Genomic DNA, 25,377 nt, shown 5'->3' on the forward strand with positions numbered 1-25,377 from the left:
CTGTGGTCCCAGCTACTCGGGAGGCTGAGGCAGGAGAATGGCGTGAACCTGGGAGGCGGAGCTCGCAGTGAGCCGAGATCACGCCACTGCACTCCAGCCTGGGCGAAAGTGCAAGACTCCTTCTCAAACAACAACGACAAAAAACTGAAATAATAATTCCACTACTCAGGGTGTCACTGGGATTAAATGACATTGCACATACACAGATCAGCCTTCATTTGGGGTTATCTTTTCTTTTAGTTATTTAATGGAGATTGGATACTTCTTTGCAGCACCATAAAGAAAGAAAACCACCTCAAATCAATCAGTTTTCATGAAGTGGCTCTCTGGAGCCTGCCAGGAAAGGGAGTGGGTCAGCAAGCTGCATCTTGTTTTATCTTGCTGCCATGAGGCCAGTAACACAGAATGAGAAAGTTCCAGAGTCTGCAGAAGGGGCGGACATCCAAGTCTCTCCATCTGAAGGGACAACCTCTTCCAAGTCCCACCTTCTGAGAAGGTTTATTTAAAACACACACACACAAATCTGGACATCCGTAAGGCAGAAGAGAAAAGGGTGAAAATAGTATACAAACTATAGAATTGGCCGCTGAACCATCAATAAATATAAGAATTTTTCAAATGCATATAGCTTTCCTGTTCTTTGCCCCACTCCCTGTGAGCTGGATTTTGTCTCTGATTCAGCAGAGAACCCAGTGGGGTTTCCTAGGCTCCCAGCCTCTTTGCAGTGTCTGGAGTTGGCCTGGGGTGACTGCAATGCATGCTGAACATGTCTTGACTTGAACCGTTCGCAGCTTTTGCTTTTGAAGAATGAATTACATGCAAGGGAGGGAATGGTGGAAGAGTGGGGCCTGACTTAGCAGCCAGAGCCAAGAGATTCTGAGCCTAGAGTCCCACCTACCCGAGGAGTTCAAGTGGGAAATAATGAAATCGAACTTACTCCCAAAGCTCCCATTGAGTGCCAAGCACAGTACAGATACTATTATAAAAACCCTACAAAGTAAATTTGTGTATTAGTTTTATAATAAAGTTGAGTAATGAAGACTCGACTGGATTTTAAACTAAAGACCTAGTTTAAAATCCTAGCCCTACTACTTACTAGCTACATAGGCTGCATAAGTTGTAGCTAGTAGGAAGTAGGGCTAGGGTTTTAAACTAGGTCTTCCAGATTCCAAACCAACTACTCTAAAGCTATAGCCCAAAATGGATAGGCAAGAGGCAAACCCCCTTCAAGGCCAGAGACAAGTCAGAGACCAGGTTTGGAATGGAAGGCACAGCCGAGATTTCCGAGCTGAGCAGAGGCAGAGATGGGGAGAACAGAGCTGCTTGGAGACGATCTAAAGGGGGCCAGCAATTGCCATGAGCATCTGCAGTGTGTCCAAAGCTTTGCCTTATCTGCAGTCAGTGTGGAGGGTAGAGGGGCTGGCTATAAGGACCACACAGATAAACTGGCACAGCTATAAGTCCCTGTGTCCCCCAGCATCTGGTGAGCTTCCATGAGACTGGAACCAGGGGAGGAGAAGGGGGAGCATACCTGAGGGAGTTTGAGCTGCCCGGAAAGGAAGGACCTCAGAGCTTAGAAGTGTGTGCAGAGCCCCAGAGCAGTGCTTGTGGACTTTGGAGTCAGGCTAACTGGCCCAATCCCTCCTCTACTATTTCCCTGCTGGGTGACCTTGGGCAGCTACTTAATTGTCCCAAATCTATTTCTTTATCTGTGAGATGGAAATAATTTAAGGCCTGTTCTGAGGGCTAGTCAGCTAATCCATATAAAGGGCTTGGCACAGTCCCTAAAACGTAGTAAGAGCTCAGTAAATACTACTGTTAATCCCAGGTCTGTGGCCTTAAGGCCTGAGCAGAGAAAGCTAACATACTCTCGTTGAGGGCAGCAGAGTATGTTAGCTGACCTTTTCTCACCTCTGGTTGTGGCTTCTGATGCTGTGGACATTTTTCTGCCCTTCTCTGCCTTCTGTCCCCATCCTCTTTCTTTTGCTTATTTATGTTTCTGTGCCACTGAAGAGTAACCTTTAGATGTCTCACTGTGCTTGACGATCGAGTGGTTCTTCTAACCTGGCAAGAGAGAGAGTTGTACTCCGTAATACCCATTTTTTGGATTTTAGAGTCAGGCTGACTTGGTTTAAATCTCAGCCCTACCACTTTTTAGCAACAGAATTCATGCTGCAGAGCCTCAGTGCTATTTATCTATGAAACATTAATAAGAATAATAAAACCTATTCCACAGATATGTTGTGAAGATAACATATGTCAGCCTCCTGGCATTGTCACCAGCTGGGTTACAGGACTCCCCTTGTGAAGCAAACATACCTGTCTTAGAGGGAATTCCAGCACTTCTGGGACTCAGGCTTGAAAGACTCCAGACCCGCCCCCAGCATGGCAGCAGCAGTTCTGCAGGCCCCTCTCCACTGAGAAAGCAGCCCATAAACTCTGCGTGCGGCTACCGTCCACCTTCTCAGCTCTACCTCGCCCTCAACCCCAAATCCCAGCATCTGTTGCCCAGGCAGTCAGCTCCCAAGCAGCGCCAGAGCTTCTCCCTGGGTTCATTTGATATGTTGCCACTTTGTTTCAAAGAAAAACCAGTATCAGTGCTGGGACCCAAGGGAGGCAGATCTTGTCACTGCCGCCTGCCAGACATGTTCCTTCTCTTCCTGTGCCGGGGTCCCAAGTGATCCCATTACAGTGTCTCACCAGACAGCTGCCACTAGGTTTCTGTGGAGGAAAGGACAGCTTCCTGGGGACAGGACAGCTTCCCCAGGCTTCCTGGGGACTTGGGACACGCACCGTACACAGCTCTACAATTTTGCTGAAAGGCTAGTGGTCATTTCTACCTTTCCTTGACAAGGGTAATTCTGTTGTTGTTTTTTTGTTTTGTTTTGTTTTGTTTTGTTTTTGAGATGCCGTTTCACTCTGTCGCCCAGGCTGGAATGCAGTGGCACGATCTCAGCTCACTACAACCTCCACCTCCCAGGTTCAAGCAGTTCCCCTGGCTCATCCTCCCAAGTAGCTGAGATTACAGGCGCACGCCACCACACCCGGCTAAATTTTTTTGTATTTTTAGTAGAGATGGTTTTTCACCATATTGGCCAGACTGGTCTCGAACTCCTGACCTCAGGCAATCCGCCTGCCTTGGCCTCCCAAAGTGCTGGGATTACAGGTGTGAGCCACCGCGTCGGGCCCAGTAATTCTTTTCCTTATAACAACAGGCCTTTCGTTGCAGAGAAAAGGGAGGACATTATCATTTAATAAGCTCTCACTATATTCTAGGCACTGTAGGAGGATCTTACGTTAATACCCTCCCAGCCATGTAAGGAAGACCTTATTAGGACCACTCTTTTACGGACGAGAAACCAAAAGTCAAACAACTTGCCCACAGTCATACATCTGGAAGGGGAGCAGAGTAAGAATTCAAACAGTGTCTGTTTAACTTAGGAACCCATTACAACATGTCACCACTTAAGGACAGCGTAAATAACAAAACAGCTTAAGCAGTATTTGAGAGGGAGAAAGGAAGGCTTTCGATCCTGCAATTTGTTGCTTTGACTGAGCTGGGAGTAGTGGTCATCAAATGGGAAATCTGAGTGACTTCGATGACCACTCACCCTTTCTGTGTTATGAAAAACCAGACCTCCTCCCAACTCTTACCTTCCTCAAAGAGACAAAGGCGGAATCTGTGTGATGCAAAGTACCTGTGAAAGTTACTGAATTTGCCCACCTCAGAAACAGTATACCTCAGGAAAAACTTTGCAAACTGGTAGCTTGCAAGCCCAGTGTAACTTAGAGAGATGTTTTATTTTGACTAATGGTACTTTTTAAAACTTCAAGTTACTTGCTTAATGTTTAAAAAATGCAGTAGGTCCACGTATAACTCTTAAATTTCCGAATTATCTTGAAAAATTAGAAGCTCTAACAACACGGGGCCTCCATCCCTATATGGCCACTGTTGGCTGTAGTCACAGCAACTGCTGCCCTTGATGAGGAGGTGGAAGGTGCTTTCTAGTTTGCTACCAACCCCCACCCCCCACTCCCTATGACTCCTGTGACACGGGGTGCCAGTCTCCCTGTAGCCTCGCCCTCAGACAGTTTTCTGATATTAGAGGAAAGAGGAAAAGGAACTTTCCTGTCATGGTTTCATTCTTTCTTCTTTTTTTCTTCTCTAGGTGTTCCCTTCCCAAAGAACTTCCTTCAGATCTGCAAGAAGATCCTGTGCCGCCTTTTCCGGGTCTTTGTCCACGTCTACATCCACCACTTCGACCGGGTCATTGTGATGGGTGCAGAGGCCCATGTCAACACCTGCTACAAACATTTCTATTACTTTGTCACAGAGATGAACCTCATAGACCGCAAGGAGCTCGAGCCTTTGGTAAGTGGCACCATGCGATAATGGTATCCAAGTCACCCCAGGAGCTCAGCCATTTGTCATAGTGCATTGTCAATCCCTGGAAAATGCTCACTGATGGCTAGCTGTTAGCAGAGGGCTGCAGAATTGAATGGGGTTTAGTGGTCAACAAACAGCCAGGAGATGCCAAGATGTCCACCGTCACCAAATAAGTGTCCGAGATTACTCTCCAAGAGGTAGCAGAATGTAGTGGGAATATAATAGTTTGGATCAGAGGGAGTAGCTTTAATTCTCAGCTCCAAAGTCATTCTTCCACTTACTGAATTCCTTAAATGGGCATCTTTGATATCTTATATTATCTCTCACTCTGTTAATCAAAGATGATCAGAAACATTTCTTCAGTAGGTAAATAAATATTTAGCACCTACTGTGTGCCAGCTGCCAGGCATACAGTCAGGTAAAACTGCCTTCGGGCAGCTTTTACGCCAGAGGTAGTGACAGAAGTTAAAGCCCTAAATAAGAATACAATCTCACAGGGACTTTGCTTTTCACACTGAGTTTTCCGTGTTGCAGTTTCAATGAGATATATTAGAATAGAGAACACTTGATATGATTAAATCCTTAGTGTTATTGTTTAGGTGAATGGGGAATGCTTTCATTTTCTTCAAAAGCTGTCTTTCCAGTGGCACTCAATCTGTGCTTCAGAAGTCAAGGACCCCTAAAAACCTCATCATCTTTTGTACCATGCAGCATCTCAATGCAGACACTTTGATCAAAGGATTTTTTAGTGGCTCTATTGAGTACTATATTATGCCCCCATATAATACAAGGTGGCTGTTTTGCTAAATATAACTGACAAGGCAACTACATTTCATCCAAGTTCATTTGAACAACCAGAGTACGAGAGCCAGGCTGTCCTCTTTTGCCACCCTGTATCCCTTTCTCTTTATGTACCTATTTTAAAACACGGGTTTTATTATTTTTATTTTTATTTTTTCTTTGAGACAGGGTCTCACTCTGTCTCCCAGTCTGGAGTGCAATGGCAAGGTCATAGCTCACCATAGCTCACCTTCAACTCCTAGGTTCAAGCAATCCTCCCACCTCAGCCTCCCAAGTAGCTGGGACTATAGGCTGGCATGGCTGGTTTTTTTTTTTTTTTTAGAGATGGGATGTCACTATGTTGTCCAAGCTTGTCTCAAACTCCTGGCTTCAAGCAATTCTCCACCCTTGTTCTCCCAAAGCTGGGATTACAGGTGTGAGCCACCACACCTGGCCAGGTTTTATTATTATTTAGGTATGGTAAAGCTAACAGGTCAGATGATTGGCATTGAAAAGAGAATTTGTTATACTCATCCCAAGAGAAAGAGCCATGCCGCGCCACAAGAGAGCACATGGGAAAGCACCAGGGTTAGTCAGGAGACCGAGGGAGCAGAGAAAGCATGGGCAAGAACCCTCACTGTGGTTTTCATGGGAGGAATGGGCCAGAGAGAGTAAGCAGGTTTAGGGTTGGCTAATTTGAATAATCTCTGGAGCCTAGGGGTTATTCCTAGTTATCTGATACCTGGCCCTGGGGTGGTTAATGTGAGACCCTGATGGAGGAAGTATTTGGGGTGCAGGCTCTGCAGGATTGGTTTGCATTGGTTGTTGTGTAAACAGCTTGAGGGCAAATTGTTTACCATCACTAGGAATTGGCTAGCTCTGGGAGGGGCAGTCCCTCCAGGATCAACAAGGCCACTTTGATGTTAAAGAATCAAAACACAAAAAATAAGAGATATGTTTAATACAGTACAGTACCTGTACCTGGCAAAGAAGATGGTGAATTTCACATATCACCTTTAGTGTTTTTCACCTTGAAATTTATTATTGTGCTATGAGAATATATGGCAAAAATATATATATAAAATACTATATATATTATACTATATATATCAAATACTATATATAGATATATAGATATATAGATATATATATTTGCATTACTCAGTAGTCCTGGAACAAAGCAAGACTTTTTGGGGTACACTTGAGATGTCTCACATATTTACTTTAAAAAGAGCCTGTTTTCCTCATTTTCTTTCACGAGAGATCTCTAGAAGGCTCTGAGGTAGGAACCGAGTTGTCTCTAAATGCAGTTGGACAAATAGTATGGAAAGAAGCTACAATTCATTGATGGCTGAGTTTTATAAAGGCTGTTTTGGGTAAACAGCCACTATGGGAAGATAAGGTTGTGCAAACAGCTCAAGGGAGTTAAGACTAGAAACAATTGATAAAGCTAATTTCAGAAAATGTCAAGGACAGAGGAAAGATGGACAAGGGCCATGTAAATGAAGAGCCAGAAGAAACTGCTGCGATCTCCTAGATGGTTTCAGTTCGGTTCTCTTCTGTAGTAATGTTCAGGTCTATGCAAAATAACTTCTCCAAAGGCCCACAAGACGGAAGAGGCTGTGGAAGCACTCACACTTCCAGTTTCACTGAGCTAAGGGATCAGAAACACCAAGATAGAGCTGAAAGTCAATTTCTCCTTCAAAGACAACATTGTAGGAAAAAGCTGAGTGTAAGTTATCAAGTAGAGAAAGGCTTTCTTTGCTGTCAGAAAACTCAGTTATTTTCTATAATTGAAGAAAGGGCTCCAAGGCAGTGCCAGGAACTAACTTGAAGTCTCAGAATCACAGAATGGCCTCAAACATGTCAATATCCTAGACATGAGACTCTTTGAGGGACTGGGATAAAATTAGGTTAACCAGAAATTTTTAACAGTTTAAGTGAGCAAGAAAGGTACCAGGTTTTATTCCGCAGAAGTTTATATTTCTTTAAATCTTGCTTGCAATAGTATATTTCCTACATTTGTGTGTTAATTATAATTACAGGGAAATTAATTTTAATGCTTGTAAATATTTATACTTTTTAAATGCTTAATTGTCAGAACTTACCTGTTTGTTTTACACTAACCGAAACCTATAAAGGAATAGAAATAGACATTAAGAATGTTTCTGAGGCTAATCATACACTATCAGGCTCTGAATACTTAGCACATGCAGTGTCCATTAAGAGTAGATTGTTTATGGCTTGTGGATTGCTATTGCTGAAATGACCATTTCAACAGTTGACAGTGCTAGGATACCTAACTGCTAATACTATTACAGTGCACATGTTCAAATCAGGCATAGCATCTCAAGTCAACACATTTTTATTTGATTTGCATATATGGATACTCTATATATGCAACTCTAGTTGCTCAGATATTCTATGTGCGTAAAAAATCTATGCTCTCAAGACATTTACAATACAGTCTGAAAAATATAAAATAATAAATGTCACCCATTTTTGGCTCTCAAAGGATGATGAAGGAATCAGGCATTTGGCTTCACATTCTAGTTGTACATTCTTTAGAATCGAATGCAGCTGGGGCCAGAAGGGCAGCATTTGTCCAGCCAGTTTCCCTTAGAACATCGGCATTCCCAGAGTTCCCACGCCACTGGTGGGACATTCTTGGTGTCATGCCTTGGGATTCCACAGTATGGAACTCTGAGACCCCACCACCACCTCATGTTTCCCTCTGCCTTGCCTCCACCATGCACAGCCACACATCTCTGGTTGCTTTTGTCTGATGTGGACTGAGTATCTACCACACAGGTTGTATTGGGGATCCATCTAGCACCCCACTGGGGTAGGAGAGTCAGTATCATACAGTGCCTAAGAAAAGTCTTAGACTGTGGGTTCCAATCCTGGACCCTGCATTTACTAACGTGCAACCTTGAGCAAGATATATAGCTTTTCAAAGCTTCATTTTCCTCATTCATAGAATGGGTATAATAATAAGAGTTATAAAAAGAAATGGATTAATCACATGGTAAGTGCTTAAGAAATGTTAGCTAAGTGAGATAATGACTGTAACAGTAGCTGGGCTGTAGTTGGTGGATGTTCCTGAATTCTCCCTTCCCTAGCTCCCATGACCTCTTTTCTGTCTTAGTGATTGATTCCCTAGGTAGACTCCTAGCAGATGCAGTTAATTGTATTTGTATCAGTCACTCCCACGGGATTGTCAACTCTTTGAAGGCTGGGAATATAAAGGACATATTCCTGCATTGCTTAGGGTTCCTAGTACCTAATAAATCCTTAATATGTATTTGAATTGGGGAGAGTACTTGAAGGATGATGCACCTCCATTCAAAGGGGTTACACACTGGTTACTGTCTTCAATACGCCCCTTATCTCAGAACATGCCTGCAGACCTCCACTTACCCATTTCCATGTTGGGAATAATGCTTCATCCTATCAGATTAGCAATATACATTAAAAGCAAAATAAGAGATCAGGGATGCATCATAAGCTTTAGGCCTCACAGAGAAAGACGAGGCCTCAACTCTCAGTCATTCTCTGTTCCAAATTCCAGATAGATCACCCAGGAAATCTTGAATCCTCTCACACTGCTTTTGTGCCCTGGTGTGTCAGACAAAGGGTAACCAATCCTCCCTGTTTTAGCAGTGAAATTCTCATGTCCTGGGAAAACCCTTGGTCTCTGTCAAACTAGACGGTTGGTCATCCTATCAGGCCTCTGAGTGGGAATACAGTTTGGAATTCAGAAGCTGGGAAGAGGTCACCTTGGCTAGCCTGGTGAAGACCATCACATCCATCCACCCCCAGAGCTTGCCTCATGGCTCCCATTGGGACCTGCTGTTCAGCCGCTATGGCCGGCAGCCTGGGAACCCAGGCAAACACATGCCATTTCACTTGGTCTCCAGCAGGGAGGGGGAGCCTGGCACACTGACACAGACACAGACGTGACAGATCATCCATTACTCATGTAAATGCAACAGCTGACGATAACTTGAACTCAAGCAAGTTCCCTGTTGGAGGAAACAGCCCAAATGATGCTGATAATTAGAAAATGGGCCAGGCCCTGATTGAATAAGCAGGCTGCTGTTGGCCCTTGGCTGCCAGGGAGTCAGCTGACAAAATTAAACTAATCAGAATTATTATTAGCAAGCACAAATAGCCCACAGTGTTTTGTTGGCCTTTCACTGGAAACAAAAGCAGACTCAGAGAGGGCTGTTAGCAATGCAGTAGTTGTGAATGAAGAGCTGATTAGGGCAGGGGAGGAGAGAGACTGGTGAGGTGGGGAGGACAGACAGGAGGGGACTTGTTCACCCTAATGCACCTGCTGACCCCTGGGTGACCTTGGTCCAGGACCTTCTCATTCTCTCTCCAAGGCTCCATTTTCTTGTTTCTAACAATGAGGGTGATTATATCATCACCTACCTTGTCGAGGTGCTGCTGTGAAACCAAATGTTACCACAGGGCTGTTCCGTTACCTTATAGCAGGGTGCCTGGACCATAGGGGTTTCTCAGGAGTCCACACACACACACACCTGCATCAGAATCTTCTGGAGGAAATATTTTGTAAGTACATTCTTGGGCCTCACCCCAGATACACTAAATCAGAATTATTAAGATTTGTGCCTAGTACCAAGCACCCTGAGTCTGCATCTCAAACTTTAATGTGCATATGAATCACTGGGGGAATCTTGCTGAATGCAAATTCTGATTCGGTACATCTGAGAGAAGGAGACTTGAGAATGTTTGTTTTGCTCCCAGATGATATGGATGCTGCTGGTTCCCAGACCACACGTTGAGGGGAAAGACCCTAGCTGACAATTACCCTCAAATGTGAAAATTACCATTTTTAGCACTTCATCTCTTCTCCCCTAGGATTGGGAGTTAGCTTAGCGGGATGGGGAAGTGAAGCAAAAAGGAGAAAAATCTGAAGATCAGTGTTTGCCAAGAGAGCTCCTCAAAATGCCAGTCCTGAGTGATGGTCAGTGAAAACAGACTTCCTTCTGTGGTCAAATGAGTTTACAAAATACTGCATCGTCTCCACCCTTGAAGATTTACGGTGTACAATAGCATATCAAAGGCTTTGAGAAGGCATCCAGTAAAGAAACTTCTTCAATTTTGTGTAGCCCGCCCAATTTAACTGCATTTGGCTACTGGACTTTTTTCTTTTGCTATCACTCATTGACATCTTAGAGATATCATGATTCATAGAACACCCTCTGGGCAGCACTGCTCATCTTTGTGATGTGATGTGTCTCTAGATTTTTCTGTTTTTCTCATGCCTCCCTGGCCTCAAACCACACAGCCACCACTGCTGCATGGAGAGGGAGGTGGGAAGGAAGTGAAACTCCATATGGGAGCGCTTCGCACACACACAAGAAGTGCAGTCCTGCTCATTGTTGCTCCTCATCCTCCCACATCGTCGTATGACAGACACCCCTTCGTGGAATTCTTACCGTGTGCATGACAGGCAAGCATTTTCAAGAAATAATTAATAACTTCATTTCTTCAGTTCCAGATAATCTATTAATTCCTCTTGACATATATTATTTCATCTCTTCACACTTGTTACTTTTTTTTTTGTTTTGAGACAGGGTCTCACTCTGTCACCCAGGCTGGTGTGATCATGGCTCACTGCATCCTCTAGCCTCCATGCTCAAGTGATCCTCTCACCTCAGCCTCCTGAGTAGCTGGGGCTACAAACACATATCACCACACCTGGCTAATTTTAAAATTTTTTGTAGAGACAGGGTCTCACTATGTTTCCTAGGCTGGTCTGGAATTCCTGGGCTCAAGTGATCCTTCTGCCTCGACCTCCCAAAGTCCTGGGATTACAGATGGTACCTGGCCAGACTTGTTACTATTATTTCCAGCAGATGTGATGGGCAGTTTCTCAACATCTGAACCACATTCCTCTCCATCCCTTATCACTGCCATTTTGTCACACCAAAGCACACGCCCCACCCCCAGTGTGTAGGTACCTCTTGGCTAATGATTGAGATTTATGGTAGGCTCTACCACCAAAACTATCCTTTAAAAATGGGTGCTTTTTAGAACAATTTGAGGACCAAAGATTTGGAAAGCCTTGTCTCAAAGGCCCAGCCACAAGCCTATCCAGGCCCCAGAATACGCTGACCTCATGTTGCCCTAAGAGGTAGCCAGGCCAAAACTACACTTCTGTCAGAGCTGCTTCGGTGAGTGCAGTAGCCAAGGTTGGCCTGCAATGGTAAGATCAAGTCAGGACTGTGAAAAGAAGCAGAACCTCTTGCATGAGCCAGAGCTACCCCCTAAAATAGCCAGCAATGAAGAGCCACTGTGGGGCTTTTGAAAGGACCTTTTTTTTTGAAACATCATCTGTACAGAGGCCCCTGGGTTGCTCCTTGTCAGGAGGGTTCCTTGGTCTTCAGCCAGATGGCTTGGACATGGACTCAGCCATTATAGAAGAAAGAGCTGCAGCCTGTGAAGCTGACAGGTTGGCCTTTACAGTGGCATTTCCACTATTATGCTACCACATTAGTTACCACATAAGGCAAGGCATGTAATGGCTCTGAGCCTCAGTTTCCCCATCTATAAAAGAGATCATCCCTAGAATCTTCCCAGCCTGACCTACTGAGATTACTGATGGGTTACTACTGAGATTACTGGCTTACTGGGATTACTACTGACATGGTGTGTCAGCAGCCCTGTCATCTTTCATCCAAGACAACCATTTCTCTTTGCTTAGAGAGCCCTTCGTGGATTAAAGCCCACCATGGGCCGGGCACGGTGGGCCATGCCTGTAATCCCAACACTTTAGGAGGCTGAGGCGGGCGGATCACCTGATGTCAGGAGTTCCAGACCAGCCTGGCCAACATGGTGAAACACCATTTCTACTAAAAATATAAAAATTAGCTGGGCGTGGTGGCAGGCACCCATAATCCCAGCTACTCAGGAGGCTGAGGCAGGAGAATCGCTTGAACCTGGGAGGCGGAAGTTGCAGTGAACCGAGATCGCACCATCACACTCCAGCCTGGGGCACAAGAGCGAGACTTCGTCTCCAAAAAAAAAGCCCACCATGGCAGCAGAGGGGGTGTACATGTTGCTGAGAGTAGCTGGAGTGTGCATCCATGGGACTTTGCCAGTTCAGATGACAAGTATGTGTGCGTCCTACATGTTGCCGAGCGTAGCTGGAGTGTGCATCCATGGGACTTTGCCAGTTCAGATGACAAATATGTGTGTGTCCAGGGTGGCATCGGCTGTTGGTGCTTGTTCAGAACAATGCAAAGGCTCAGAGATGAGAGGGGGAGCTTGCCAGAGATCATTTTAGGAGCCTTGGCAGATGTATTCTAAAGTGTCAATTGGAAAAATAGCAAAGAAACATGATGATTTCCAATGAATTGCCTTATGCTGGCTAACTGGGGATGTGGCACAAATAGCCACATGTCTCTGCCAGTCCTATTTATTCATCATCCCTTGTTGATGCTCAGAGAACTTTTGCTTCTAGTTTATAGGATGTTGGGTGGTTCATTTTTGTTTTAGGGTTTCTATTTATTTTTAATGTGGTCAGAGATGAGATTGGCCTGATTTATTTCAGGGCCTAAAATATGATCAGTTGTAGTTGAAGATGTCTCTCATGGGAAAACTGCTAGCATATAATATTAAGTAATGAAAGCAGGATTCAAAACTATACTGGAAAATCACTAACCATATGTCCACAGATGATAAAGGAAATAGAGCAAAAAGTGCCAACAGTGGTTCTCTCTTGGTATTATTATAGATAATGCTTTTTTTTTTTTTTTGGTATATACTTTTGGGGGCTTTCTAAGTTTTCTGTGACAAGCATGTGTCACTTTTATAATCAGAAAAATCAAACCTTATACTTGAAAAGGCTTTTTCAACCACTTGTGACCACTTAGATTAAAATTAAATTAAAAATTAGTTTCTTTGCCTTACTAGCCACGTTAAGTGCTCAAAAGCCACATGTGTCTAGTGGCTATTGTATTGGATATCACAGATACTGAACATTTTCATCATTGTGGGACATTCTCTCAAACACCAGTGAGCCAAAGGCTCTACCTTCAGGAGCTACTTTTTATAATCCACTATTAACAACACTCCCTCCACAAATAGCTGCTGGATGTGTTCACATTGTCTCCATGCTGCCACATGAGGCATTTCAGTTCATTGTTTCAGCCCCCTGGTATGGTTGCTTCTCTTTGCTAAGCCACTTCTCTCCCACTTCATAGATAGGAATGAATAAAACTCAGTACCTTCTGCTCAACATTTCTCCCTAGAGTTCCCATCAGAACCTGCATCTCAGGAAGCTGCTCAGTATCTTAGGGGAGCTGTTAGTCTGAGACACCAAATAGTAATTGTACTTTTTATTTTTTTAATGTTCTCTGCAGTGTTGGAAATTGCTGCAGGATGTCAGTCACAGCAGGGATTAATTCATCTTCATGAGCATTTACATGAAAATGTAAATAGTCAGTATGGCTTGATGCCCATATATAAGCCTGCCAAATTTTGGCTGCTATGTGTGGTCTAGTTTAAATTTCCCGGCCAGATAAGATTAGATTCTTTGGCTCCAAAAATGTCAAGTGAGTATTAACTTGGGATTTGAATGAAGGAAGGTTTTATTTATTGAAACGTAACACTATATTTTCTCCCACCACCCACCTGTCCCACCACAGTAAAAGCATGAAGATAAGACAGATTACAGGCAGTCCCTAGCCTAGGGACTTGTGTGGTCTTAGGAGCGCTTCCTCCTATGAAATAATTTTATACATAAAGGTCAGGTATACAAACCACCAGCAAAGCCAGTTAAGCTATAATGTTATACTGGAACATAATACTAATTAGTATTAATTCCAAGATGTTGGTGCTAATAGAGTCCTATTACATTGTGCATCTAAGTGTAAATGGACCAATAGACAAGAATAAATGCATGGAGGCAGATCTGGAAGAAGAAAGAGATGTGCAAATAGCTCCATAGGGAACTTCCCAGAATTCTTTGAATGGGCCATGTCCTCTCACCTCCAGGCCATTGAATGTACAAGTCCTTTGGCTTCCATGTTGTCAGCTTAAGTCCTGCTCATCCTGCAAGTCTAGGCTTAATTGTCCCTGTCTCAGAGACGAACACCTTTCACTCAAAACATTAGGTTCCTGCTGGCTACTCCCAGAATGCCCTGATACCAGAGAGGGCAACCAAGATGGAAGCCACCATGTATCTTCTACAGACTAGAGTCAGAAGTGATAACCCAACCCTCTTCCCACTTTCCATTCATTAGAAGTAGGTTACCAAGTGCAGCCCACACTAAAGGAAAGGAGAATTAAAGTCTACTTCTTTCTTTTTTTTGAGACGGAGTCTTGCTCTGTCACCCAGGCTGGAGTGCAGTGGCATGATCTCGGCTCACTGCAACCTCCACCTCCCTGGTTCAAGCAATTCTCCTGCCTCAGCCTCCAGAGCAGCTGGAATGACAGGTGTGTGCTACTATGCCTGGCTAATTTTTTTATTTTTAGTGGAGATGGGGTTTCATCATGTTGGCCAGGCTAGTCTGGAACTCCTGATCTCAAGTGATCTGCCTGCCTCAGCCTCTGAAAGTGCTGGGATTACAGGTGTGAGCCACCACGCCCGGCCGTATTTCTTGAAGAGAGAAATGTTAAATAATTTTTCATATGTTAAATAATTTTTAAATATTTTTAAACCACCACAGAGACCAACATTTTTAAACTGGTGATGTTTTTCTTTGACCTCTGCATTTCTTTCTTTTCCCATTTTCCACATCCTACAGCACAAGTCTGTTACCTCTGCAAAGTAAAGCTCATTGCTCAAGAAATCTGACTCCGTGAAAACTCCTATTAACTCAATGTGGTTTCTTCTTCCTCCCTTTCCTTGAAAGAAGCCAGTCTAGCCAACTGTCTACACTTTCTCACTTTCCTTTCAATTCACAGTAACTTGCCCTCCACCACTCCAGAAACCTGGTCTTTCTACTGAAGTACAGTCGTGTGTCACATAATGATGGGAGAACCTTCTGAGAAATATGTCTTTAGGCAACTTCGTCATAGTGTGAACATCATAGAGTATAGTTACATAAAAACAGATGGTGTAGCTACTACACACCTAGGCTATATGGTACAGCCTATGGCTCCTAGGCTATAAACCTCTACAGTGTGTTACTGCAATGAATACTGTAGGCAGCTGTAACATAATGGTATTTGTGTATCTAAATGTAGAAAAAGTACAGTAAAAATACAGTATGAAAGATAAAAAATGGTACACCTGCCTAGGGCACTTGCCATGAATGGAGCTTGTAGGACTGGAAGTTGCTCTGGGTAAGTCAGTAAGCTTAGGCTTGCTTACTTCAACCCTATACCTTCTCCCAGAATCCATCCTATATGCAACACCTTGGCTAGACCTATTGGTGTTTTTGTCACCCCCTGCTGGCAGCGATCACCACCCTACCCTAGAAGTCCATCCCCCAAGACTGCACTTCAGAAGCCTGTCACCTCACCTGTGCTATGGCACCCATCATGCAAACTCCAGTACCAAGAGGGCACTACGCTCCAGGCACATGGCTGGGTGCTGAGGATACAGTGATAGGCCAGGCTTGGTCCTCAGTGTGAGCCTTCTTCTATGTGCAGACATATGAAAGGTCTTAATTTTCCCACTGGTAAAAATACGAAGACATAGCCAAGATCAGCAGTTAACAAACTGTGGCCCTTAGCACACAGGTTCTATAATTTCCTGGGTGAAGCTGGAACCCAGTTCAGGGACTTTAGCTAACCTGAGCTGCAACATCACTCTCGTGAATGGCATGTGTGTAAGATTACATTAAAAGAAATGGTTTCTGCTGCTACAATAAGTTTTAAATCCATTAGGATAGGTTTAGATTCCCTCCTGTTCTAGCATGTTGTGGATCCAGAATAAGATAGATTGTCACTGCCTTTCCTTTTACTTTGTTTATTTCTAATATATAATTCTGTTTATTTTATTTTATTTTGAGATAGAGTCTTGTTCCGTTGCCCAGGCTGGAGTGCAGTGGCGTGGTCTTGGCTCACTACAACTTCTGCCTCCTGGGTTCAAGCAATTCTCCCACCTCAGCCTCCTGAGTAGCTGGAACTACAGGTGCGTGCCACCACAACTGGCTAATTTTTTGTATTTTTAGTAGAGACAGGGTTTCACCATGTTGGCCAGGCTGGTCTCGAACTTCTGACCACAAGTGATCCATCCACCTTGGCCTCCCAAAGTACTGGGATTACAGGCATAAGCCACCGCACCCAGCCACTAATAGTGTAATTTTAAAATAGAGATTGATGGTAGAGATTTATGTCCATGTCTTATTAAAATATTTTCACACAGAAGAACTTTAAATGGCCTGTAATAACTATATTTTTTTTTCATTTCATTTGTTCAGCTTCAGAAGATATAATAATAGGGAAGACTTGTAAGTAAAGCTATGAGCCAAGTGCTGTAGGAAATGTGTTTATGTATTACCTCATTCAATCTGCACACGATTCTATGAGATAAATACTGTTTTTATCTTCATTATAAAGAGGAAGAAAATCAGATGTGGAGGTGAAATAACTTGTCCAATGTCACACAGCTCTGTGGAGCCAAGAGTTGAGCACATACAGTTTGATTCCAAAACCCAGATACAGCCTTTCCTAGACCTGCTATAATAAAATGCCTCTGGCTGGGTAATTTATAAACAACAGAAATGTATTGCTGACAGCTCTGGAGGCTGGGAAGTCCAACAACAAGGTGCTAGCAGATTTGGTATCTGATAAGGGTTTGCTCTCTGCCTCAAAGATAGTGCCTTCTCACTGAATTCTCACATGGCAGAAGGGCAAGGAAGCCCCCCTCCTTAGGTCTCTTTTATAAGGACATTAATCCCATTCATGAGGGTGGAATCCTCGTGACTTAATCACTTCCCAAAAGGCCCCACCTCTTAATACTATTACATTAGGTACTAGGTTCCAGCATGAATTTTGGAAGACACCAACATTCAAATTATAGCATGGTATCTGCTGAGGAAACTATTTTGAGGTGGATTTTTCCCCAGAGACATACTTACTCAACTAGATTCTGATGATCTGCAGCAGCTAGATAATTTCCAAGGGCCTCCAGCTCCACGAGCCCAGTTCTCTCCCTCTCTCAGCAGTCAAGTCACTTTAGATACCTGAGCCCATGAAATACACATAGTGCACAGAGTTGAGCGACTCAGGTGAAACAGGAGTAAGGAACCAATCCTAGGTGCTGGTGTAGCTCAAGAGGTATGACCACTGCCCTCAAGGAGTTTAATGACTATGGATCAGAAGAGCCAAACCCAAAGTCAACAGAGCCAGGCAGGTAACAAATATCAGTTAACAGGCAAGTAGCAAGAAATAGGAAGCTGTGGGGGCAACCACTATGCAACTCCAACTAATGGTTTCAGGGCGGGCATAGAGGCCCAGCACTTCCAAATCGAAAGAATTTGGAAATCTAGCATTTTAGATGAATTCTCCAGAGTTTTAAATGGTAGCAACTACTTACAGCAGTTCTTGTATTTTATTTTTAAATCTACAGGCCTGACAAACCCCTTCTCGGAGTCCAGTTTGCTTAGGGATCATCTGTTTGCAGTCACACTTTATATAGGGCCTGTGGTAGGCAGGAGAGGTTCTGACCCATTACAACCTGGCAACACATCCACAGTGCCCACATTTAGAGAGTAATTTTTAGTTTTCTCTTGTCCTGAAAGCCCACAACTTTCAAGCATATGAAGCAAAGTGTTTGTGTGTGGGCTTGGGGGAGGCATATGCAGGGTTTCAGTGAAGACGACAAGACAGTGGTCATTTATTAGGTTGATGTCAGCTTCACGCCATGCTGCTGCATACTGGATCACTGTTGCTGGCCTACAGTGACTGTATTGCTGTGGGCACCAAGAGACAGAGCATGGCTGTTCCTTTGTCATTGGCTTCACTTGACACGACCAGTGTCATCGCCAGCTGGCATATAGGTTGTTGACCCTGTCGCGGCCAGGCCGAGACTATAAACAGCTTTGTTATTGTATGTGCCTACTCCAAACAGCAGAGCCTTCAGAAACCCCACTGCGCAGCACCTCTGCTCTGGGAAACTGGTGGAAAGGACCAGAGTGCTCACAGCACATCCAGAAGGGATTTCATCTTATTCACCTTTGGAAAACATTGGCAAATACACAAAAGACGTTAGACCACATCCAGCTTTAATTTTACAGCTTAATGATTGAAGAGGAAGACTTTTCATTAAGGTTGGCACTCTTGCCTGTTATCTGAATTCCATTTTTAATTCAAGGTTTCTGTTGTGGTTTCCTCTTTCTTTGGAACTCACTCTTTCCCTGACGGCTATGGCAGCCTTTGTACATATACTGCAGAAGAGTCTTCATAGGTGCTCAGGGGGTATGCTTTTTCCCTTTGGTGTCACTGGTGTAAGATGTTGGACTTATAATAGGTCCTCAGACATAGTTACTCTGTTTTGTTTTTTGTTGCTAGCACGACGGTACCTGGCATTTTGCATTAAAAGAAGGAGATTATTCTAAATGGAAGAATTCTCATTTTTATTTCTAATACTGACAGCAGTAACAGAGAGAACTGAATTAGTTGGGCATGGATGTTTTCTTGAAGACACATGTACATACACAAGCACCCACGTGAACATGCACTAATGTTCATTTGTCCCGATAAAGCCTCAAATCTTTCTTTTTTTTTTTTTTTTTTTTTTTTTTTTGAGAAGGAGTCTTGCTCTGTCGCCCAGGCTAAAGTGCAGTGGTGCTCTCTCGGCTCACTGCAAGCTCCGCCTCCTGGGTTCAAGCAATTCTTCTGCCTCAGCCTCCTGAGCAGCTGGGATTACAGGCACCCAACACGGTGCTCGCCTAATTTTTTTGTGTGTTTTTAATAGATACAGGGTTTCACCATCTTAACCAAGCTGATCTCAAACTCCTGACCTCGTGATCCACCTGCCTCAGCCTCCCAAAGTGCTGGGATTACAGGCATGAGCCACCACGCCAGACCTAAAGCCTCAAATTTTTCAAAATTCCTTCTATAAAGATTTTTGTTTCGTTTCACTGATGGAATTATGTGTAAAAATCTTCTTCCTTGAAGCTTTTGAATTTTTTTTCTAAAATGGATAGCTATGTTTTTTTCTTAAATTTTTTAATTGTGGTAAAATACACATAAGGAAATTTATTATCTTAACTATTTTTAAGTGTACAGTTCAATGGCATTAAAGGCACTCACACTGTTGTGCAACCATTACTATCATCTATCTAGCTTCAAACTCTGTGTCTTGGACCCATGCCCTGAAAGTTCAGAATACCCCCTCCATAGGACTTTTGTTTTTGTTGTTGTTTCTTCACATATGAATTGGGTCTTTCGGATTTGCAAGTGAGGCCAGAATAGGGAACAAAAATTATGTGAAGTGAAAGGATATCTTGCTTTATTTCTCTTGAACTGAACCAGTGCTGCTACCAATTTTCAATGCATTACCCAATTTCCCTTTTATATTGAGAGCAAACCACAGTGTAACAACAGTAGCATATAATGCCCTGTATTGCTAAAAAAAAAAAAAAAAAAAAAAAAACTAAGATTCTAGCCTCATAATAAAAGACAAACAGGTGAGGAAGGAGCCCTAACAGTAAAAATGCTTTCGCCTTATTAAGCACATTTCCTATATGTAAAATTCATATTGTTTTCATGGATCATTCACTGGGAGTCTGAGAATAAGGAAAGAAAAGGACTTGTCTCCTCCCATACTCTGAAAGCCAAAGAGGTTTAGTTTTAAGGGACCATAGGCATGTAGAGTTCACTCCACTCTTGTTTTAGAAGTGTTTTCCTACTGAAGTAACATCACTGTTCTCCCAAGACAGAAGACTGGACTATTTATAGATTAAATAAATATTGGACTATTTATTGCCAGGTCCATTTTGGAAAGGCAGCTTGGGGATCCGTTTATAACCACGTGGGTTAAAACTAGAGAGTCTCAGTGGTCATGGCATTGGCATGGTGCAGCGCGAGGTCAGCCAGCTTTTCTGAAAAGGCCTCCATGCTAAATGCCGGGCTCTGTCACAGTCGCTCAGCTCTGCCATGGAAGTGCAGAAACAGCCACAGGCATTCATCCATAAGTGGGTGTGGCTTGTTCCAATAAAACTTGTTTATGGACATGGAAATTTGAATTTCATAAAATAATCATATGTCATAAAATATTCTCTCTTTTTTCAACTATTTAAAAATGTAAAAACCACTTTTAGCTTATGGGCCATACAAAAACAGGTGTGGACTGGATTTGACCCATGAACTGTCATATTCTGCTCCCTGATATAGAAAAAAAATAGGATTCCGAAGCCTGTTGATAAAATCCAAATGATATCCTGGTTTGAATTAGTGCTCTGCTGAGTATCGACTATGTAACCTTGGGCAAGTCACTAACCTCTCCAAGTTTCAGTTCCTCTCTAGGGGAAGCATAATGGCCACCCCATAGACCTGAGAGTCAAGGACAGAGTCGGGCACAAAGTGGTGATCAGCCCCTGAGGCTCTGACGAGACCAAATTTCTTTCTGTGAGAGCTTGAGAACATGTTTCAATAAGTGGTAGTCAAACTTCTAGCAAGAGATCTCATTGTATTAAAAGGAAAATTTTAGTTTTGTTTCATGTCTATTTACTCCATCAAAATAACACTTTGTTCCTACCAAAGGAGTGAGACTGCTTAGAAGCTACAGACTTCCTAAATTACAGGCTCACTGAGGAAGTACATTCCCCATATGTTTTCATCGGACACACAATAGAGATCTTATTAAGCAATGGCAAGCTCTGTCCTGTGGTGAATTCAGCTCGGCTGAACGACTTCTATGGAATCCTTTGTTTTCCCAGGGGAGGTAAATTCTTCCTTTGGGGACCCATGCCCTGAAAGTTCAGAATACCCCCTCTAAAAGGACAAACCGTTTGTTCAGCGTTTCTTGAATGCCATTAAGAGTTGACCCCATTAAACTTCTCTCAGAATAAATAAAACTCTGATGCCTGCAACCTAACCTGGAGTTTCCGGAACTCTCTGCTTCACCGGCCAGTGCCTTCCCTCCCACTCCGATGGAAAGGCTGCATGACAGAAGCAAATGAGAGAATTCCTTCCCCTGCCCTCCCACGTCCAGGCTTTAAGGAGCTGCACAATCCTACGTGGGGCATTGGGCCATGCTGAAATCTGTTTCATTCCTCAAAGCGGGTGGGTGCACTCACTCACCCTTTGCTCATCCCAGAACAAGGGGTAGCAGCAGCATCTGCCAGAAACCAATCCAGCTGTGCTGACCAATGCTGGGTATGAGAAGGAGGGAGCCAGACTCCTGCCAGCTGTGCAGACCTCCATGGGGGCTCTGGAGAAGTTGGGCAATGGAGGAGGAAAGGGGGGGAGCAGCAGCCAAATGTCAGAGATCTCAGTGTCACTCGGAGCAGAAATCACAGGTTCCTTTGATCACAGGTAGCATCACTCTGAGCAGAAATCAGGTTGGATCTGCTGTCCCATCAGTGCACCAGAGAGGTAGATGGGGTGGGAAGGACATGGTAGGTGGATCCACAGAGCAAGGCAGGGCACTAAAAAAGCACAGAGTTGCAGAATGGCGGGGTGGGCTGTGGGGCTCTGGGGCGGGGATCTGCAGAGATACAGGGACCACAAACAGTTTTGATTAATGCTCTTGCTTTCACGATGCACTGTGAGGCGACCCACCTTGTGTCCGTGACCCATCTCCTGTGGTTAAATGAGAGAACTTCAAAAATGTGCAGCTTTGCCTTTATAAGAAACAATGTAAATCAGGAGGCTGAATATGTTTACATAAAGTGACTTATTTTTAATGTTTGCAGGGTTTGGAAAAAGAGCAATTTGATTCTTGTATCGGTATGAATAAATATTCTCCATGGGTGGCGAGTGTGTGTGTTTATCTAGCCGTACATACGTATATGTGCACTTGGGAGCCTGAACATATGTGCACACATTCACGCACACGTACCCCTCCATCGTGGAAACGCCCTCCATGTCAGTAATGTGGGCTGTTGTTTAGGAACAGAATTAATCAAATAAATATTGTTCTGTGTGGTTTAGGGAAGTCTGGCCTGCCTTGTTTCTATTTTTATTTCATTTGGCTTATTTGCCACCCACATTCCTAAAAGAGAGCAGAAAGAACATTTCTAATTCCTGTTTGCTGGTTGGATCCTGTGTATGCTTAGAGTTGGGGAAATTTAAAAAAATATTTTTGTAGACTGGCTGCCCTGCATGCCTTATAAGAATTCAGACTTTGGGATGCTAGCAAAGGAAGACAGCAGCCCTGGCTGTGGGCCTCCTGGGAATGGTCCCGCCAGCCGAGTCCCTGCTCCCGTGACCCATGCTGGTGTAGTACGGCCACTGATTCAGATACTCAACTGAAACAGCACGTGTAGATATGAATGAAGATATATTCAGCACGATGGCTCAGGATATAGTGGACTGGTTAGGAGGATGGATTTTCAAGTTTCAACCTTGGCCAGGGTAATTACTGGTGATGTGACCATGGCCGAGGTACTTAACCTCTACTGTAATCTCTCTGTAAAATAAGGATGATACCACTTATCCCATAAGACTGATGTAAGGACTGAATGAATGATGTCCAGCATTGAGCACAGTGCCTGGCACACAGAAAAGGTACAGGAAACGATGGGAACTACTTCATTCGGAACACAAGACACTTTGGTTAATTATGGCTCTCTTATCACTGCCCCATCTTGTTCACTCTGACTCTTGTGACCCGGCACAGCTTCATTCATTCATTTGTTCATTTCTCAAGTTACTTATACCGATAAAGCCTAGTTCCAAAATAAATTTGAAGTGGCTGATGTCAGCCCCTACTGGAATTCTCTCTCCCAAATGCTGTGAAACAGACACGACTACATTACAAAGAAAATAATTTTTAAAAAAATGTTTAGGCCTCATGCCTGAACCTCGCCTAAGGAATCCACCCTTGACTCCTGGTCCCTTTACCCTTCTCTGAAAACAAGCTTCCAGGCAGGAAGCCCCACCAACGTGACCACTGCAGAAAAGGCCTTGAGGGCAAGAATGAAGTGCCCTGAGCCTCGGGGGAGGGCATGGCAGGAAGGTTGTCCCTGAGGGTTCCCAGGGATCCCTGACCTGCAGCAGTCCCTCCGCAGCCTCACAGAAACAGCAGGGAATGGTCTAGGAAAGCAGATTAAGCGGTCCTGGACTCACCCTCACTGTGCACCATGGGTGCAACTGAGGGATCCTTAGAAAGTCATGCCCCAGGAGGCCCCACCTGTGGAGTTACCTGCCTGTCCACCCGAGTCGGGGTGGGAGGGGTCCTTCCCCTGGAGTTGCCGAGGCATTTGAGAAAAGGCCATTGTTTCCTCTGATACAGTGATTTAGATTCTAGAAAGCGAAAAGAGAAACACCACAGGAAGTGGGGAGCCAGCCTCGTTTGGACAGCTGTGGTCCCGACAGCGACACACTGGCCTCCCTGTGCCCGAAGCCAGGCAAGAGCTGCCCTGCTGTTGTACCCCCCTTCCACAGTTCCCGCTTTGCACATGGACTTGGCTGGAGAGTTGTTTGGGATGTTTTGTATTTGCTTGTTTGTTTTTCTTTTCGTTTTTTCTCTTCTCTATTTTTCTGGAGATTTCCCTGCAGCAAGCAGCCTGATGGTTTTCCTGGGTCTTCCTTGAAGCGAGACACTCCCCTTCAAAGTAGAACTGCACCCCCGTCTGAAGAAGAGCCGGCTGCCAGGACACATTCTTAGCAACCAGCTCTGGGGCCCTGCTGGGATCCTCTTTCTCTCTTTCATCACACCCAGAGTTCTGCTCCCTTTCTGGGAATTGCTCTGTTTCCCATCTTGGTGGCTTGTAAGCTTCACCCACACCCAAGCTGGACTGGGAAAGAGGAACTGGAGTGCTCTGGACGAAACAAGGAAATAGGGCTCTCCATGCAGAAGGAACAAGCGTGCAAAGGTGCAGGATACACAGAAGCAAGGTGTGTGCAAGGCGGCAGACAGGGGCGGGAAGCAGATCCAGAAATCCTTGCAAGTCATGGGAAGTGGAGGACTTGATCTGGTAGGAAATGGAGATGCAGGAAAACAGTTTTATTCCTCCCTGGACCTTCAGCAGTACCTTTCTAGCCAGTGCTCTTGATGACACCAGCAGGGATTAGAGAGTGGTGCTTCTGGGCCTCGGTGCACACTGGAATCATGTGGCTGTTACCTCTAGGACCACAGGCAGCATGGTGCCATGAGGAATTCTGAGCCCTTCAAACTGGACGATTCAGAGAGAACAGTTGGTTTTGATTTTGATCATCGAATGCCTTACCACAATACCACAGCCCCTGAAAGCACACCTGCCCTTGCCTTGGGATTCTTTTGACAGCAGTATCACCATGCCTCTCATAGTGCCAAGACACTAGAAGAAACCTCACTGATTGCTGTCCCTGTCTACAGTCTGAGATGATTTCAAATGGGCCCACGCGGTATAGCTGAGAACCCGAATCCTTTGCTGATGCCAGCTCATTTTCTTTGGTCTCATCCTCATCACTCCCCAGGAAAACTACCCAGTCCAGAGGGACTTGCTTTTGCTATAAGTGGGTTAGATCTTGAGATAAGGAAATAGCAAAATGTTGGTGTAACATTGAGTGTGGAAACGTGGCCTGAGGGAAGTGAGTGCTGGCAGGGGCTGAGGACCCTGTTGGGAGGGGGCCGTGAAACCTTGGCATAGACCTTGCCAGCACAGCTGTTTGGAATGGAGGCGGAAAGGGCAGGGGAAAGCCATGAGAGGGAATTTTCAAGATGGGCAATGTTCTCAATCCACACCCATCACAGAAGAAGCAAATGAAATATGGGTACAATCTGGAGATGTTTAAGTCTCTAAGAAGTAAAATTTGTGAGATGAAAGGCATCAAGAAAGTCCTCTCTGACCTGGGCTCACCCCTAGAGGGCCTGAGCCTTGCTGTGGGGAATGAAACTGTTCCCAGTTGTAGGGTTTTGGTGCTGTCCACCCCCAGCCCAGCCAGAAATGTGGCTCCTGTACTTCTGCTGCACTTTTCCAGGTGTGTCCCTATCTGAGCAGAGATGGGGCTGACGACAGGCCACAGGGCCAAGCTCCAGCATGGGGCCGGTAGCTGGGACTGAGGCTGCATTGCTGATTAATGGGCAGGGAGGCACTTTGTGAAATGAGCAACACCCTTTGACGGCGTTTTCC

General features: G+C 44.4%; 1 protein-coding gene across 4 annotated transcripts in view; it reads left to right on the top strand.

The window, feature by feature from the left end:
- MOB3B (MOB kinase activator 3B) overlaps positions 1 to 25,377 on the top strand; it is a 201,967-nt gene that overhangs the window by 168,094 nt on the left and 8,496 nt on the right. For all 4 annotated transcript variants that reach the window (XM_015117393.3, XM_077965208.1, XM_077965207.1 and 1 more), the window contains one exon: positions 4,170 to 4,372. In XM_015117393.3, the coding sequence (XP_014972879.1) occupies positions 4,170 to 4,372 (203 nt within the window). The remainder of the gene's footprint in view (positions 1 to 4,169; positions 4,373 to 25,377) is intronic.

This window comes from Macaca mulatta, chromosome 15 (assembly GCF_049350105.2).
Source record: "Macaca mulatta isolate MMU2019108-1 chromosome 15, T2T-MMU8v2.0, whole genome shotgun sequence".
In the NCBI taxonomy this organism is placed as follows: domain Eukaryota; kingdom Metazoa; phylum Chordata; class Mammalia; order Primates; family Cercopithecidae; genus Macaca; species Macaca mulatta.